We start from the raw sequence: 18,620 nt of genomic DNA on the forward strand, positions 1-18,620 counted from the left end.
CAGGCATGAGAGTATTACACTAGTCTAGGAAAGAGATGATAAGGGCCTCTACTTGGAAGTTGACAGTGGGAATGGAGTGGAGTGTACAGAATCTAGCACCATTATAGATGTAGACTCAAAGGGAATTGGTAAGCAATTAGATGCTGAGAGTGAGGGAGGAGAGGCATGGGTTGCTTATAATTTGTGGGCTTGGGCAATGGGATGGATGTTAGAAATCTCAAGAGACAGGGTGGAGAAGCAGGTGTGAAGTATGTGGGAAGATGTGGAATTAACTTTGGATGGGGAATTGGAACTTCTGCGCCACCTCTGCAGTCCTTTTTTTTTAATTGCTTAGTAAATCATCCCAGGAAAGAGAAGGCTCCTTATGCAGGAATGGCGAACATCCCTGCATCAAAGAAACCATTCTGTTTTATGCAAGCCCAGTTTAGGGGCTTGGAAGCCTGCATACCATGATGAGAACATAACTGTTTCCTATGTTGCTTTTTGCTAGCCTGCCAGTATTTCTGTATGTGAATTTTATTTTATTAAATTTGGAGTTCTTCTGGTATAATCTCTTTCTCCTCTGTTTTAGATCCATGTAGTTCTATGTGGCATTTAAGATTACATAAAACTACAATAAAACCTTTCCATTCTGATTCTATTAAGAGTTATGTTTTCTTAATTTTTTCCCCTTCAAAATAAGTTTTATAAACTACATAAAACACAACACATGCTTGTTGTATTTATTGTGATTCTATATAGAGAGATTTCCTGACAGAAAAACACAGATAAAAAGCACAGGACAAAGATATAAAAAGAATATTTAAAACTATATTTCTTCCTCTTTCTCCTTTCTCTACTTCCCTATCCTGTTCTTTTTCTCCCTTCTCTTCCTTTTTCCCACTTTAGTAAGTACTAATTACCATGCAGTAGCCTAAATGCCCTTCTTTGCCTAGTATTCCCAAAATAGAAAATAGAGGAGGGGTTAAATGATGCGTTTATTAAAAAAAATCAAAACTTTTCCAATAAAATTGTGACTATGATTCAGTCCAAATTCCTTTTTATATAAGTGGCTGAATCAAACTTAGAAGCTCTTTAGGGAGTAAAATGAAATATTAGAAAGCAAAATCCTTCTGGTAATTTAACAGTATTATAGCCTGTGTTTTTGTCTTTCCATTTGATCCAAAGCCAGAGGTGGGCAGATTGCTGAACATATCAATGTGATTTTGGAGACAGTTATTATTTTTCAGTTAATATTAGTAGCCAATAATATTCATTGGATGTGCCACAGTTTTTTCTTTAATAGTTAATTTTTTTTTTTTTTTTTAGTTTTAGAATATTACAGGGGTACAAAAGTTTTGGTCACATTAATTGTCTTTGCACTGCCCAGAGTCAAAGCTATAAGCATACCTATCCCCTAGACAGTGCGCACCCCACCCATTGCGTGTAAATTTACCTGGCCTCTCCTCCTCCCCCCTCCCTTCCATTCATCCCTGAGGAATATTACTTCCATATGTGCACATAAGTGTTCATTGATTAGTACCAATTTAATGATGAGTACATGTGGTGTTTGTTTTTCCACTCTTGTGATACTCGCTTAGAAGAATGGGCTCTAGCTCCATCCAGAATGACACAAGAAGTATTAGTTTCCATTTTTTTATGGCTAGGTACTACAGTTATATCCACATGTAGGTTTTCATGTGGACATAAGTTTCATTTCATTTGGATAAATACCAAGGAGTGCAATTGCTGGGATAGTATGGTATAGTTTATTTTTTAAGACTCTAAGATGTACTCTGTGCACTTCAGTCAAACCCTGATGACAACTAGGCAAATCAACTCATCCAAAATAAATGATTTGACTGAATAAATATAATTGTTATGATTAAATGTTTTGGTCTCTCAACTTCCAAGACATGTGTTTGATGCAATTACTAGGATATTCATCGAGCAAGGAATTTTGTCCTGAGACAACAGTTACTTGATGACTCTGGGTCAGAGGTAGAGGCAAATAAATGCATTGACCTGAAAGTATTAATATGTAGCAGTCAAAGTAAAATCATCTTTTGAGAAAGAGGAAGCCTTCCTCAAATGCACTTTAGTCTCATCTGTGGGCATATGCAAGCCACAGCATTTCATTTTTTCCAGTAACTTTAACACCTTTTGTTTTTACCACTCTCTCTTGTGTTAATTTCTTAGACTTAGCTAATTTCTTCCCACTTTTTTTAACTTTGAAATTTTTTGATCAGCTTCGTTGAAGACTATTTCATATACAATAAACCACAGCCATCTGAAGTATATGGTACGCAGGTGAGTTTTTACACCAGGAAAACCACAGCCACAATCAAGTCACAGAACATTCCCATCACCCCCCAAAGTTTTCTCATGTCCTTTTGCAGTGCAGCCTTCTCTCTGCCCCAGGCAATCCACTGATCTGTTTTCTCTCCTTATAGGGTAGTTTGCATTTTCTAGAATTTTTGTATTGATGGAATCACACTATGTATTCATTGATTTTTTTTTTAAATATTCATCTGTGCTGTTATATGTAACATAAATTTGTTCCTTTTAATTGCAGAGCAGTATTTCATTGTATAAATATACCACATTTTATTTATCCGGTCACCTGTTGATGATCCCTATGTATCTGGTTTTTGGCCATTGGCTATTGTGAATAATGCTTCTATGAACATTTGTGGGCAAGTATTTGTGTGGACATATGTTTTCATTGATCTTGGATAAATACATCTAGGAGTTGAATGTCTGGGTCCCATGGTAAATATGTTACAACTTTCGCTTTGAGTACTTATAGGTATTTTAAAGACATCATGAAAGAAAAACTCGTTTTTACATTTACCCAGTTTTTACTATTTGGATGCTTTTGTTCTTTCTTAAAGACCTGTGTTTACCTCCATCAAATTCGTTCTGTCACTTCCTTTAAGCAAGTCTTTTAGTGTGGATCTTCTGGCAGTGGATTCTTTCAGTTTATTTTACATGAAAGTGGCTTTTTTTAAACCTTTATTTGTAAAGGCTACAAAATTCTAGGCAGACAGTTTGCTTTTAGTTATTGAAAGCAAATGATGCTGTTTTCTGGTACTCATGATGTCTAAGTCTAATGGTTATTTGAATCCTTGTTCCCCTTTCTGTAATGTGCTTATCTCTGGTTGCTTTCATTTTTTTTTCCTCCTTATGTTTGGTTTCAGCAATTTGACATGATGTGCCTAGATGTGATTTTCTTCATGCTTATCCTGTTTAATGTTTGCTGAAGTTCTGGAATCTGTGGATCAGTATATATGTCCTTTACCATATTTGGAATTTTCCAGCTATTCTTCAAATAGGTTTTCCTTCTCCATTCTGTCTTCTTTGTTTTTTGGGCTAAAATCACACATATTATTGGCATTTTGAGATTATTCCATGTTCCTGAGTCTCTCTGTGTTATTTTTCAATCTTTTCTCCTTCTCTTTTTCAGTTTAGATAATTTTTAATGATTTATCTTCAAGTTTACTGAATATTTCTTTTGTTATTTTCTCTTATGATCTTCAGCCCATTCAGCTAATTTATTTCCGGTGTTGTATATTTTAATTATAAAACTCCAATTTATTTCCTTTTTTAAATTTTCTATGTTTTTACTGAGATTTCTTCTCTTTTGATTCTTTAAACTATATTTTCCTTCTTTTTATGAGCATAGTTAGAATAGCTTGTTGAAAGTCATTGTCTGATAATCCCAAAATCTGGGTGTTTTGGGGGTTGACTTCTGATGTTTTTCTTTTCACATTTTACTGGTTCTTCATATTTTGAATAATTTTGGATTGTTTCCTGAATATTGTGACTTTATGTTAAGACTCTGTATACTGTTTTAATCCTCTAAGGAGATTGATGTTTTTGTTCTAGCAGGCACTTAACTTGCTTAAACTCAGACTGGAAAGTCTGTTCCACCTATAGTGGAAGTTTAAATCTCAGATTAGTTCTTTTAGTTTGAGATGAGTTGTTTGAGTGTATTCAGCACATATATTTCAGAATTCTTACCTATTATTTGGGGACCTCCTTCATTAGATTTCTACCGTCTAAAATTGCCTCTTCTATTTCTTGTGACCATGGATTCTCCAGGCTCCATCACTCAGTTCCTCAAGTGAGCAAGATGTAGGACTTTCTGAGAATGAGTCTCCTTATATCATGTCATGATGGCTTCTAGCAGTTCATCTGAGAAATGATGAGGGCATGAATTAGAACAGAAACTGGGAAGCTCTTTTTGTTGTTTGAATAAGATCTGGTTTTGGTAGCCTCAGAATCATTCTTCTTTTCAGGCAGGTATCAGTTCACATGCAGATTCTTCTAGATGCCACAGAGTTAAGCTGCTGCTATCTAGAACAATTGCTTAAGCACTGCTGTTGAAAGAGATGTATCATTTATAATAATTTCCACCTGCCTTCTTTTCTCCCTAGAGGAAACCTATGGCAACAATTTAGTTGCGTCTTGCCAGTTATTCATATATATGTATGTATACATATATGTAAACATATATAATAATAATGCATTCTGATTCAGTTTCTTCACCAGATAATCCTAGTAGGGAACAATTTAGTGATGGCTTCAGATGTGGGCTTATTCAAACTTGAGATCAGGTCTTTTTTTAACTCCTGGGAGAGAAGGTACATTATTCATCACCACCAATACTTTCAATTGTATCCAAGAAAATGTAGAGGACATTCCAGAGATGATTAAATGGTGGCTTTCATGAAACTTTCATTTTAATTCTAGTTGAATCCAGTATTTCGAAGGTACTGCCTAAAACTTGAAAACGAATTATTAATGTACAGGGGTGAAAAATAAAAACTACTAAGTAAGTTTTCTTTTCACTTGTGTATTTATATTCATTGCATCATTTTCCCTGTCTGTCTTTGCTCCACCGTTGATATAAGAATGAAGTCTATATATCTGACTTCCCTCAAAATAACTAGAGTGGGAAGAACTGCAATTTTATGTAAGTGTATTAAAAAGGAAATGTGATTTATGCCTTAAAACAAAACTGCATATCTATGTTCATTGCATCTTTTGTACCCTCCTACCCCACTTCTCATCAAAGTATTAGGTCTCTCTGTGTGTGACTTAACCCAGAACAACTTGGGTGGCAAGAGCTGTCATTTTGCATAAGTGCATTAAAAGGAAAACTTTATGGTTTATATCTTTTAATATATAGTGAAAAATAAGCAGCTGGGTCAGCACATTGAGATTAATATTTCTTAGAATCCGTAGCAATACTTGAGTTGATCAAGCATCAGTGACAGTTATGTTTTCCATATGGCTTCCAGATTTGTAAAGCTTAGCTCAGGGCTTCTGCTTACATCATAAGCAAATAAGTGAAAGCACTCTTTTTGCCCTCCATGTAAATGTCTTATTATTATATTGATTTCAGTAATTTGAGAGCATTTATAACCACAGCATCTTCCCAGCCACATGATAGGATGACCACTGGAAGTGCTACTTTCTGTAAAAATAAAAGGAAGAGAAAATTCCTCTCTTATATCCATCAAATGCAAATTTTGGATCATTTCTAAAAGAGAAAGAATTTGTACCCAAAAGTGGGCTATTAAAGGTCCCTAAAGCTTTTTCAGTCAGAAGTGAAATGAGTCCTTTGGACCAAGTGATCCGAATGCTGCTTCTTAAAGTGTGCTTCAAGGACCACCTACTGCCAAATCCCTGCGATGCTAGTTAAATATCCACATTCTTAGACCTAGGCCAATTGAATCTAAATGGGAGTGGGCTGGGGGTCAACATTTTCAATAAGCTTCCCAGGTGAGTCTAATGTACTCCACAGTTTGAGAACTTTTGTACTGATTCAGATTCTCATGCTTGTTAGACCCTCCAATGGCCTCTGTGCCCTTTCACATTTGTTCCTGAATCAGTTCTGGGCTTACTTCAGAGGAAATGTAAAGTGAATCCATTGGTCAGACATTTGGAAACTGCCAGGAGCCAAGCTAATTCCACATGAAATTGAAATCCTCACAGTGTGAAACAGTCCAACGAGAACTGAACTGGAAACCAGAACTCGTGTTTGAATTCTGGCTCTCTCACTCACTATATATGGCCATGGAAAGTAATTTCTCTTCTGTGATTATGTTTGCTTGTTCATAAAATGATCAGCATTTTCCAAACGTTAGTCAACTGAGTACTACCTTCGAAATAGTGCCACCTGCACTATTAGTAATATTTTTCTTTTAATAGTTATTAAAGTTTAATTTGAAAAGGAACTTTATGTTATTATTACAAATGGAAAACCAACATCACTTACCATGATTAGACAGTTTTAACTATAAAATATGTAACAATTAAGAATTGTAAAAATGTCTATCCCTGAAGCTCTAAAATAATCTTAACTACTACTAACTATATTGTTATCATACTTTTAGAAATAGTGAATTTAATGGTATTTGAGACTATTTTCTACTTTATAGGTCAAGGATTTATTGGAATGTCATGCAAAGGGTTATTTCATTATTTCTAGGGGGAAAGGGAGTCCAAGCTTATGAAGCAATTTCTGAAAAATCAACCTTGGGTGATTGTCAGGCAAAAATTTCATAATAAAAGTTATGAAAAAACAATAGCTCCCCCAAATGGCTTTTAATGTTACTCATATATTTAATTAAATGCTCATATCAAGTATACAGTATTTAAGCAAGAAATATTTTCCTCAATAACATCTGCTACCTCCATCTGTTTCTTTTTTTCAAATCTTTAGAACTAAATTGGAATTAGAAAAAAATATTACAGTTTTGACAGAAATGAAATTTCAACTCTCTTCACAGTATACTCATTGTGCTTTCTTTAGGTTAATGGATGGTGGAGATGAGGAAAGTGGGTGTTTGTGGTGATGAATCTGAGGATAATACCATATAAAGGAGAACTTTCTATTAATAATAATTTTAGAGTATACTCTAGGACCTTACACTGTCCTATTCATACTGTTCATCTTAATGATAAAAAGGGGGCAGCCTCCATTAAGACTTGCCCAATGACCATCACTAAAGGCATTTATTATGGTTTGTGTACATGAAAACAAAATAATTGGTTAATCAAAACTAGATCATAAAAATTAACAACTTTCTGTGGGACTAACTGATCCCCTTGTTCACCAGCAGCATTAAAGAAGTTAAGGTGATCACAAACTTATCTTATTTGGATATAGTGTTCTACCGAACAGAATGAAAAGGCTGGGTCTTCTACTGGGAAAAGAGTAGCACAATCTTGCCTTTTTCAGAGTATAAGCAAGATAAGAGATTGGAAGTGTTTTGAAAACCTGTAAAGGCTAATAACCTAAGAGGTTATATGGTTTTTCCCTTCCAAGAGTTAATAAGAACTTTATAACAATGGTTTCTTAACTTTTTTTTTTTATGGGGATCCCAGTTACCTATAAAAATCTGATAAAATCATGATACTCAGAAAAACATGTGTGGCACACACCACATGCACAAATACACAGCACTTAAAATTTCAGGGTGTTCATGAACCTCCTCAAGTCAAACCCCTGAGCCTAGAATCCCATGAAATAGAGAGCAAGATTTTTTGGTTTTATAATGACTGGAGTTTGATATCAACATGCTAATACTTATCATGCCTGATAGCAACATTATTAACATAGAAAAGCCTCAGTGCTATCTACTAACATTAAATAAAAGAAAAAAGTCCTGTGATTTGATCACGTTATTCCATGTTTCAACCAAAAGAAGCTGGAATAAAGCTTGTTCTCCTCAGAGATATGACTGATAGATTAATGTAACCAAATACTAATACTTGAGAACCCACCTACTGCTCAAGGTATTGTGATGTTTTATTTTACCTTCACTTCTCCATTCTCTGATGCTCTTCCTTTTTGAAATGTAAATCTGAGTTTCTGGCCCACATCATCTTCCTTCTCCCTGAAGAACTTTTAACATTTTTTTGCAAGGAAAATCTATTGGTAACAAATTCCCTCAATTTTTGTTTGCAAATGTCTCTATTTTCTTTCACTTTTAAAGGATTGTTTCTCTGGGTACAGAATTCTAGGTGGATTTTTTTTCTTGTATCACTTTAAATATTTTGCTCGACTCTCTTCTTCCTTGCTTGCAAGGTTTCTGATGATTAGTATGATATAATTCTTATCCTTGCTCCACTGTAGGTAAGGTGTTTTCTCCCTGACTTCTAACGAGATTTTTTTATTTTTGATTTCTGAAGTTCGAATATGATATACCTAGGTGTGGTTTTCTTGGTTGTCATTGGCATTTATCCTGCTTGTTATTCTCTGAACTTCTTGGGTCTGTGATTTGGTGTCTGACATTAGTTTGGGAGACATTTGTCATTATTGCTTCAAATATTGTCTCTGTTTCTTTCATCTCTTTCTGGTATTCCTATTTCACATGTGTCCAAGGCATAAGGTTTGTTTTGTTTTGTTTTTTTGCTTGATGCTGTCATGCTTTCTTCCCTCCTTTATTATTATTTTTTTCTTTTTATTCCTCTAATTGGCTAATTTCAAATGACTTGTCTTCGAGTTTCCTGATTCCTCTTCATGATTGAATCTGCTGGTAAAACTCTCTATTGATTTTCAGTTCTGTCATTGTGTTCTTCAGTGCTAGGATTTCTTTTTGGGTCTTTTTTATGGTTTTGATTTTGTTATTAAACTTCTAATTTTGTTCATGTATTGCTTTCCTGATTTTGTTTAGTTGTATATCTTGTTTTCTTGCATCTTGTTGAGCTTCTTTAAGATGATTATTTTCATAATTTGTCAGGCAATTAATAGATTTTCATTTCTTTGGGGCTGATTAATAGAACTTTATTAATTTCCTTTGATGGTGTCATGTTTGCCCTCTTTCTTTGCGATCCATGAAGTCTTGTATTGGTGTTTGTGCATTTGGAGGAACAAATACCTCTTCCAGTTTTTATAGACTAGTTTTGGCAGTTAAAGACTTTCACCTATTGGGTCCTTACCATAATGAGATTATCTCCAGGATCACAGTTGAGCGGTGTTGGGCCAGGTTGTGTGACTGCTGATGGGTTTGCAGTGTGTTCTGTGATTGGTGGGCCATTACTAGACATTGGGAAGATGTGGATCTTGTCTGGTCCCTGGCCCCTGGGTGGACTGGACTGCTTCTAGGACCTGGGACAATAAGGTTGAAACTGGGACAGGGTCCATTTTAGGATCTGCAGCAGGGCTCTTGCCAGGTTACTGGGTGAATTTCTGAGTTGGTTCCTGGGCAGGCAGAACTAGAACTAACTCACAGGGCTCCTTCAGAATCTACAGCTGAGACTGGGATCTGCAGATATGCCTCAGGTGCATGGTTATGTGTGCCAACTGCTGGATTTCTGGAAGCCATTTTCTAGGGCTGCTTCAGGATCTGCAGTCTGACTGAGGTTGGCAGGCCTGCTTCCTGGGACATGGATGGGTATGTCTCTTGGCTTGTACCTGGATGGGCAGGAACACTCCTGATCTGCAGCTGAGAGAGGGCTGGAGCCACCCTGCAGGCTGTTTTAGAAGCAGTTGTGAGACTGAGGTGGGCAATTCTACATCCAGGAACATGGACAGGCATGCCTCCTGATGGACCACTGTATAGGCAGGACTGTTCTAAGACCATGGCTGGGAGGGGCTGGCGCTGGGTCATGGCTGCTTCAGGGTCCTCAGCTGGTACTGGAGTCAGCAGGCCTGTTTCCTAAGGCATAGGGTTGAGGGTGTGACTCCTCCTGGGTCCTTTGGGAGATGGTGCTGGTTATAGGACCAAGGCCAAACATGTATCTGTGTCTACAGGAATATGGGGCTGTGTCTGGGTCTGTCTCTGCGATCATAGTCAGCGAGCCTGACACCTAGATATAGACCTGCCTTCTCAAAATAGCCCTTCTTGGTCTTGGCTCAGCTGGGGTTTTCCAGCTGCTTCTCTGGAGCAGCTCCCACAAAGACACTTTTGTTTGTGGGCGGTAGCCACATTATTGTTTCTGTGGGAGAATTTGGTGGGGTACCTCCTATCATCTTGCTGACCCATCTTGAGCTGAACTTTGAAGTAGGAAGAGAAGTTTTCAAGGTATAAAGGTAGTAGAGAGGGCTATTCCAGATAGCTGGAAAATATGTGCAGAGACCCAGAGGTTTGCTCCAAGCCATAAAGTCCAACACAATTATATTTTTATTACAAGAAATTTTGGCTCAAATCTATCCCCAAGATGATACTTAGCATAAAAGAATAGTTTTATTTATAAAATATCTCTTACTTCATAGTTTAAATTCCTGAAGAGAAATTACGCTCAGCATCACTCAGTTTTTCTATAGAATTCCTTATTTTGCTTAAATTCTCTCTAAAAATTTTCATGTGCTTACCTTTTAATGGTTAGGTAGTGGGAGAGATAGAAACCAATGAAGATACTTTGTGACATATCATTCTGGTGACCTGTGGAGTTATTTTGATTAACTAGCCAAGCAGCTAACATTCTCCAAGTCAATTCAGAGAAGTCTAGCAGAGAGTAAGAATCCATACTGCCAAATCGAGGTAAATTCTAATCCAAGTTATATCAGGTCTATTATGAGTTTGGGGTGAAGTCAAATCTTTAGATGGTTACATCCAGGAAACCTAATCATCTTCAGTCAGCACTAGCTGCTGTAGCCCATAATATGTCATGTTCTATATAACACTTCAGAAATTGTTGCAACTGCATTCAATCCTTCTGTGTCTCCTTTCCAGGGCAGAAATAATATTTGCAACAGAGAAGAAATAGCCAGTCCATAGGGTGGTGGCTTGGAATGCTGTCTTCTAGAGACAAAATATGGTATGCAAGAGGTTTATCTGATTTTGAATATAAGCCTTACTGATTTTCTAAGTTCTGAGTGTAACTGATTCCACAAGCTAAGCCAATATCATTTGCTTATTATCATCAAACCCTTAGGGTTGTGACTTTGGTCACATCATTAAATGTCTCCAGGAAAACAAATGATTTCAACTACCATCTATATACTTTCCAAAAGTAGATCTCTAATCCAGATCTCTGTCCTGTGTCTATGTGTATATATATCCAACTGCCAAATGGATTAGCTCAGGGGCAGCTCAAGCTCAGATTATTCAAAACTGAATTCATTTTCTTGTTGAACTAGCTTGATTCTGCTATTGTGGCTTCTTTTCCTGTGCATAACCAATTTTCATTAACTAGAAACCCCTGAGATGACCTGGACATCTTTCTCGTTCTTTATATGGAATGGGTCAAGTCCTGTAGATTTAGCCTTCTAAATATCTCTTAATTCCCTTTCCCAGTCTTCTTATTTAATCCTTCTTAATTTTTTATCTGGCTTCCTACAGTAACCTCATAACTAGATTTATGGCCTTTAGTCTTGCCCATTTATAATTCACTCCACAGCGAAGCCAGATGGATCTTTAAAAATGCAAGGCACTTAATGCTTAAAAACCTTTAAAAGGCTCCTCATTGCTTGCAAGATAAAATACTAACTCTTTTATGCAACATGCATTTAGACATTTCATGACTTGGCCCCTGTCTCTGTTTCCAGCCTCACATATCTGCTTTCACCCCAACCACTCTCTCCCTCTACAACATTTGTTATTGTAACTAATAATAGTTAATGTCTATTGAGTGCTTACCCTGATCCTGGAGCTATGCTAAATGTTTTATATCAATATTTTCCAAACTTCACTGATGATCTATATCACCTGGGATCCTTGCTAAAAATATAATTCCTGGTCCTCATCCCAGATCCACTGAATCATAATCTTCAGGGAATGGTCTGGGAAGCTGTATTTTTTTTTTAAAGGCACGATGGGTGTGACTTATTATCTGAGAAATTTGGGAAAACACTGTTTCACATGAACTTTCATTTAATCCTCATAAAAATTTAATGGGAGAAGAACTGTTATTAGTCTTATTTATAGATAAAAAAGGAGGCTTAAGGAGAAAAGTTATTTATTTGTCCAAAGACACATGGTTAACTGATTTTTATTATTTTGATTTGAACCTAGGCATCCAACTCCAGAATTTACACCACTGCCATGATCTTGATCTTCTGTCACTTGAAAGTCAACACATGCCCTGTTTTCACTCTCAATTCTCTGTGCTTCTTCTGCCTTTAACTTGGAGTCATTTCCTCATCTTTGCCTGGAAAACTAATATTAACTCTCATATTCAACCCAGGCTAAAGCTTTCCTTAGCCTCTCTGGTTCGCCTTTGTGGCCTTCCTGTGAACCATTCTGTTAACATGGCACATCATCACCTTTATCTTTATTTGCTTCCCTACCAGACTGTAAGAAGGCACATTTCAAGTCCTTCTATATCCTTAGTCTATAAGAATGCCTGATTTATACCATATATCTGCCAAATGAACAAAAGCGTAAGAAGTCACTTTAGCTGGGTAAGTGCATGGGTTTAGATGCTATGAATGGATGAATCAAGGGTCACTCCAGAAAATTACTTGTTTTTAAGTGTTGACTGTTGCCCTGTAGAACAAGGCCATTGAACTCGCCTGTTTTTATTCTAGGAGCATTTTAGGAGAGATGGGATTGAGAACTCAAGCCATTCCTGTTGCAGTTCAAAGGAGTCAAACTAAAGTAGCCCAAATCAAAGCCAGCTGATAGGGAAGGATAATGAAGGCCCCAGAAAGGGACTGTTACAAGGGAAGGGGCATCGGGACTGGTGATGTGGACTTGATACCAAAGTTCAGAGTGTCGAGGGGTGTGACCACACAGTCTAAAGGTGCTCTTGATACAGACTTCCAGTGCCACGAGCACACTTTGTTGGTATGGAGCAAAAGTTAAAACATGGGTGGAAGTAGTGTTCTCACTTGGCCTTAAGGCAACAGGTAGAGCTCTGCAGTGGTGGCAGTGATTAAGACTTTTAGAATAGGATGTTTGGTTAGGTCAAAACATCTTTTGAGAGGAGGGGAACCTACAGTGTTCTGATTTCAAGATTGTTCTTTTTTAAGCACCAATGGAGGCAAGAAAGCTTCACTTTCTCTGCTGCACCCCTTTTAATAAAAGGATTTGTTCTGTAAAATTTGGATTCAGTCACAAGGCCAACCTCAAGGATCCAGAAGACCACATGTGGCCCCAAGGCTGCAGGTTCCTACCTTGTTGGACTCAACAGGAGTGAGACTTCCATGGCTGGTAGTGACACTTGCCTTTCATTGCTGGGACAAGGCAGTGGCTATGAAAGAGGCAGAGACCAACAGGTGAGGCCGTCCAGAGATTAGCAGACATCCTGTTTATTCCAGAGTGGTGCATGCATCTTGGTTTTTCCTTTCCCAGTTGTTAGTTGGAGGCAAGGAATGAGGAGAACAGATTCACAGACAGGTGTAAGCAATTCTGGCAGTCCTTGAGAGTGTTTATTTGGGGGAAGAGAGAATTAGTGAAACTAGAGTTTCTCATAATTTGGCATGCTTTGGTTTTGTTGTCATAATTTAGGTATTAAAAGGAAATGCTGAGATCACCAAGCAGGTGAGGTCTGGAAACTTGAGTAATTGAATTTTATAATAAAAGTAAATAAAACAGATCTTTGAAAATATGAAGCTTTTTCCCAAGCAGGCTAAAGATGGGTCATATGAAATCATGAAAAATGAGACTCTGTGGGCAACAGAGCAGAGGCATGTTTTATTTGAAGCATAAAGTTTATTTGAAACAAAGGCTTTATGTAAAGAAAGGTTTTATTTGATACAAAAACTATTTGTAGCCATTCTGGAGACACTCATATATGGGCAAAAGAAATTAGAGCATGCATGCAACAGAACAGAAGGAATGCTTTATTTGGAACAGTGCACACTGCTAAAACATCTAAAAAGTTGACATTGTATATGATTACAACGAAAAGAATACTTTTCTGAGAGAGGTTACATGTTCAATGTTAAAGAAATTATAGGTAAATGACACAGATCATGGTCTGTGAATAACTGCCACATCTTACAAACTACACCCATTGGAATCTTACTAAAATGATAGACGGGATTTTCAGTTTCCATTCTCAACACTCTGCCTTAAGATACGAAGCCTTGACATGACCACATCCCAGTCAGCATAAGCTCCTTCTAGATGGCGAGATATCTCAGTTCCTGCTTCATAGCTACGTCGGCCGTGAAGTAAACGCCAGTTATCAAAAGTAATCACGTCCCCTAAATAAAAGGGTTTTTCCAATGTGAATAATCATGTGTTTAAGTGACTTGCAGAGCTAGAAAATTTAACAAGCAAAATACTACTGCTACTTGGTTCACATTAAGAATTACTTATTTCTTTACATAAAACTGCATGTTCACTTTTCTACACAAATCAGGACACTGGATGCAAACTGCTTTAGGCTATAAACTACATTGCTGGATAGGCTCCTGTAGACAGTTTAAACATTTATACCCCTGTAATATTCTGAAATAATAAATAATTTATAGTGATGCTCCCAGCTTTCAAAAAAATCATTGAAAATATTATCTGTGTGTAAAACTTTTGAATTATTTTTACTTATTGAAACTTATCTTTTAATTAGAAATGTTTCTTCCCAGTTTAAAAGCTTCAAATAACAGACAGGTCAGTGACATTCTTGGTTTGTCTTCTATGTTCCTAGTATTTTATGTATATTATTTCTAAGCCTCATAAGAATCCTAAAGAGAATGTATTATCTCATCTCTTCATACATAAAAAAAAAAAAAACCCAAGTCTTTGAGAAATTGAGTGATTTGCTAAAAGCTACACTGCCATTAAATGGTTTGAGCTTGGATTTCAACTGCTTTTTAATATTTTTTGCCTATAATGTTTTCATTTTACATGTTGCCACTCTTAAAATCAGCCTGCTGTGACCACATGGCAGTGGATACATGGAGATTCCTATTTTACCTTATTATTCCAAAGAGCAATCAAAAAATAATCGCAAGTGAAAAGGATCAGGGAGAAATTATGCTTTTTCCTATAGGTACCAAAAGCCTCAAATTTAATGGCACTTTGCTGTAAAGAGATGGTCCAGAGAAAAAAGTAATGCTTTTTGCTTATATATTTCAAGTAACTGGAATACTTCAAGAATTACTTTATTTCTGGTAGTATTATCTTTGCTAGTAAGCCTAATGAATAAACATTACTCATGTACTTTACAGTGAGAATCATGAGGATAATTTTATTTCTCTACCAGGACAGAATTAAATGCAAACCTCAATTTGTATTGATAGGCTATCAGGATAGAAACATAAAACATCAGTCTTAATATCGCACATGAGATTTTGTTTGGCCTATGGATTGCCTTTCAAGTATTTATTCTTTAGGGTGGAAGCCTTTAATTTTAGAGTGCTTAAGATTATCTAGTAGCTTATAAGAATAAACATAGATGAGGGCCAGGAGTCTGCTATTTAAGTAAGTCTGTGGCTCACCAAGAGCCTGTTGTAAGTGTTCCATGTGCCATACTTGGAAAAAAAACTGCACTGGATTCTAGATGGTTAAGGTCGAAGAAAACCCATGCTTTCAGTTGTTTGAGAAAATGTATTCACTGACCTGGATTCATCTTGAAGGTAAACTTGAATTCTTTGCTATTCATGAGGCCAACAAACTCCTTCAGAGCAGCATAAAAGGGCTGAACTCTTTCAATAGGTACATCAAATATTGTGTCCCTAGTTGCATTATTGAAGTTGATGCGAACCACTTGTCCTTTATCATCTAACCTGTGATTTTTAAGAGAAAAAGTTAATATATAATTTCCAAAGTATCTGTTTACATTTGTAAGGGTCAATTCCTCTTGGAAGATATTTCTGAAACACTGTATTTAAAAATCCAAACATGTATACAGAAGATCTTAAGGTTATCTGTGGTACAATGTATTCCTTTGTTTTTTCATTTATTCACTTAGCAAGTGTTTTTTGAAATCTTACTACCTAAGTTCTAGGAGGATTCAACTTAAAAAAAATGTTACTGAGAGATTCAAGTTAAAATTTTTGTTATGCTTAGTGAAATGTATTCATTCATTGTTCTTTAAAACAGGTTTTATATGTTAAAATCCTTTTACGTTGTAAGTTTATAGGTCAATTGCTTTATGTGTTTCATCTATTGGGGTTCTAAGTATGGTTTTATTGGGAGTGTGTGATGGGAAGAAAGTTTTGTTCTTTAAAAGTTTGAAATACATGGTTCTAATTCAATTTTTATTTATAGATGGGGAAACTGAAGCACAGAAAAAATAAGAGACTGCCCTTTAGGTCCATTCTTTCTGCCTATCTACCTATACTACCTGTCTTAGTATATAGGCTTCTAGAAGACTGGTACTGTATCTAATTCGATGTTGTATTCCCAGCAATCAACATAAAGTCTGGACATGATAGGAAGTTAATAAATATTCATTGCATATGCAACTCTGTGTATTTTTCAGTACCCTGGGAGAATACCAAGATCTTTTTAGTACCACGAGAGAGCTTAATGTTGTGTTCTCTATACCTTTATTTAGAATATGGATTATGATCATGACAACATAAAGTAATACAGCTTTTAATGTAAGAAAAGATAGCATCATTTCTTGGATTTGAGCTATGCTAATTATAATTAGTGAGACATAGACATAACCCAGATGTAGAGGCAAAAAGGAAGAGAAAACTTTTTTTTTTTAGCTTATTGGGAAGGTGGACTTTTAGCTAGTCCTAAAGTGTCAACCAAGTTTATCTTTAGGTGAAACAGAAGGAATAGATGTAAACTGAAAGTGGTCAAGGATGGTGGCAAAGTGCCTAGGATTACTCCCAGGAGCAACGTCCCTGGAGGGTGAGCCCAGGAAGTGGTTATTAGAGCCAGCAACTGACTGGGGCCCAGGCCTGGTGAGTCAGACCAATCTCATTGTCACACATGCCTGGGTTTGGTGATTCTTGCTTGGAGTCTGGGTCACACTTAGCTGACCAGCCACACAGAGTGAACACTGTCAACAAATGAGGGTACAGGAGGAGGGGTGCAATTGACTGTCATATACAAATTGTGACTATCAGGGCCTCTGTGCATCATGCCTCAGATGAATGTTAGATTCTCTGAACCAACGGCTACTGTAATGGTAAACTCCAAAGTTGGTGATTAGCACCAATCCTTTGCTTAATGGTGGTGTCCAACTACCTATTGAGCCCACACTGGGAAAGAAAGTAAAAGAAAGGAACAGATTTTCAAAAAGGCTTTTGGAGTTTTGAAACATGAATTTACATATAGTGATAACAATACAAATATGACTCAATAGGTAATGAAGCACCGCCACCCCCCCACATACATATTTCCACATAAATAAAGACTATTCTCGGCCTGCAGGATGTGGCTTTATGAACAAAGAATCAAGGAAAAGGTAAGTCAGTAGAAAAGACTATGAGCCTCCAGAATATAGGAGCATAAAGGAGAGTATATGACCTTTTAACTTCCCCTTTAGAGTTCATGCTGCTGGTTTCAGACCTCCTTCACAGCATTTCAGGCCTTTTGCCTTTTAAACTTAAGATTCTAGTCCTACTGCTCCTGACCCACTTTCCTCTTTTATCCTTGTTATATATTCTGTAAAAGTAATGTTACCCTCTTGTAAAATGCCATGTTATTGATGAGATGTTGTGATTGGGAACTTCTGGGGGGATCTGCCATTCCACCTGCCCTCATGATCTGTTCCTCCCAGCATAATCTCACAGTTACTTTATTTGAATGGTTATGCAGTTATGAGCTAACCATTTGAGTCCATGTGTATATACTCATAGATCAGTGAAAGGAACTTTGTGATGAAGAAACAAAATGGAAATCAGAATTAGGTGCTAATGGTACACTACATTAAGCTTTCATCTTTATGAGTACACATATATAGATAAATAATAAACTTTTTTGTGTATAACTTAATCCCTGATTCCTTTTACCTGGTGTTTACTTTCTATCTCAGAAGACAAGACACAAATTCTTCATTTAGCATTCTCAGCAAAGAAATGAGGGAAAAGGGAAAGAAAATTTGGTTTAAAAGTCGAGAGGGGACATTATTCTTAAAATTGAAGAATGTTAGAGGAGGTGAGTGACTGGTACTTTGAAGATCAACCTAAGATGTAGTAAGCAGGAACATCTATACCTAACAGAATGAAAGGAAGGGTCTAATGTAAGGTTGCATGCCAAGGAAGGGTAAAAAACCAAAAGAAATGAGAGTAACTGGCTGTATATTAGCTATAGATAAAGGACAGATATTTAAATGTAAACCAAGAATATGGTGACTGTGAACCAGCAAAAGCAAAGTGTTATCAATGACTGCTGACAGAAGAACCCAATGAAAGGATTATAGAGTCATCTCTCATCAGAGTTATTGCTGTAAATACTCCTCATTAGTTACAATATTGCATCTCATTGATAGATGGAATTCTTTATGCAACTTCTTGAATTTGTTATGGGAATGTAACTAACAGTGTTGTCTACCATGTCATATTTTATGAGAATCCTCAGGAAAAGTCTATTTCAGACATATGAAGCATCTTGAATCTTACAACTGATTACGTTCTCTCTTTGCTTTGGTTTCTAGAAACGCAGAGCTGAAATAGAAATCTATCACTAGTAAACATGTTGTACTTGATGCAAATCATAGCTAGCTAAATTTATTTTGCATTTTCTAAGCTAGGCTCCAGAGTAGGAGCTTCCATATTAACTCTATAATTACTACTTCAAAGATACGTGGTAGGTATTGATTTTTTTGTTTTT

At 36.5% G+C, this 18,620-nt stretch overlaps 1 protein-coding gene across 2 annotated transcripts in view; it reads right to left on the bottom strand.

Moving 5' to 3' along the window:
* Positions 1-13,559: 13,559 nt before the first annotated feature.
* Positions 13,560-18,620, bottom strand: part of BBOX1 (gamma-butyrobetaine hydroxylase 1) — a 68,173-nt gene continuing 63,112 nt past the window's right edge. For both annotated transcript variants that reach the window (XM_012744653.3, XM_012744651.3), the window contains exons 7-8: positions 15,447-15,613; positions 13,560-14,089 (exon numbers count right to left, since the gene is read on the bottom strand). In XM_012744653.3, the coding sequence (XP_012600107.1) occupies positions 13,929-14,089; positions 15,447-15,613 (328 nt within the window). In that variant the 3' untranslated portion in view covers positions 13,560-13,928. The remainder of the gene's footprint in view (positions 14,090-15,446; positions 15,614-18,620) is intronic.

The sequence above is a fragment of the Microcebus murinus genome, chromosome 4 (assembly GCF_040939455.1).
Source record: "Microcebus murinus isolate Inina chromosome 4, M.murinus_Inina_mat1.0, whole genome shotgun sequence".
In the NCBI taxonomy this organism is placed as follows: domain Eukaryota; kingdom Metazoa; phylum Chordata; class Mammalia; order Primates; family Cheirogaleidae; genus Microcebus; species Microcebus murinus.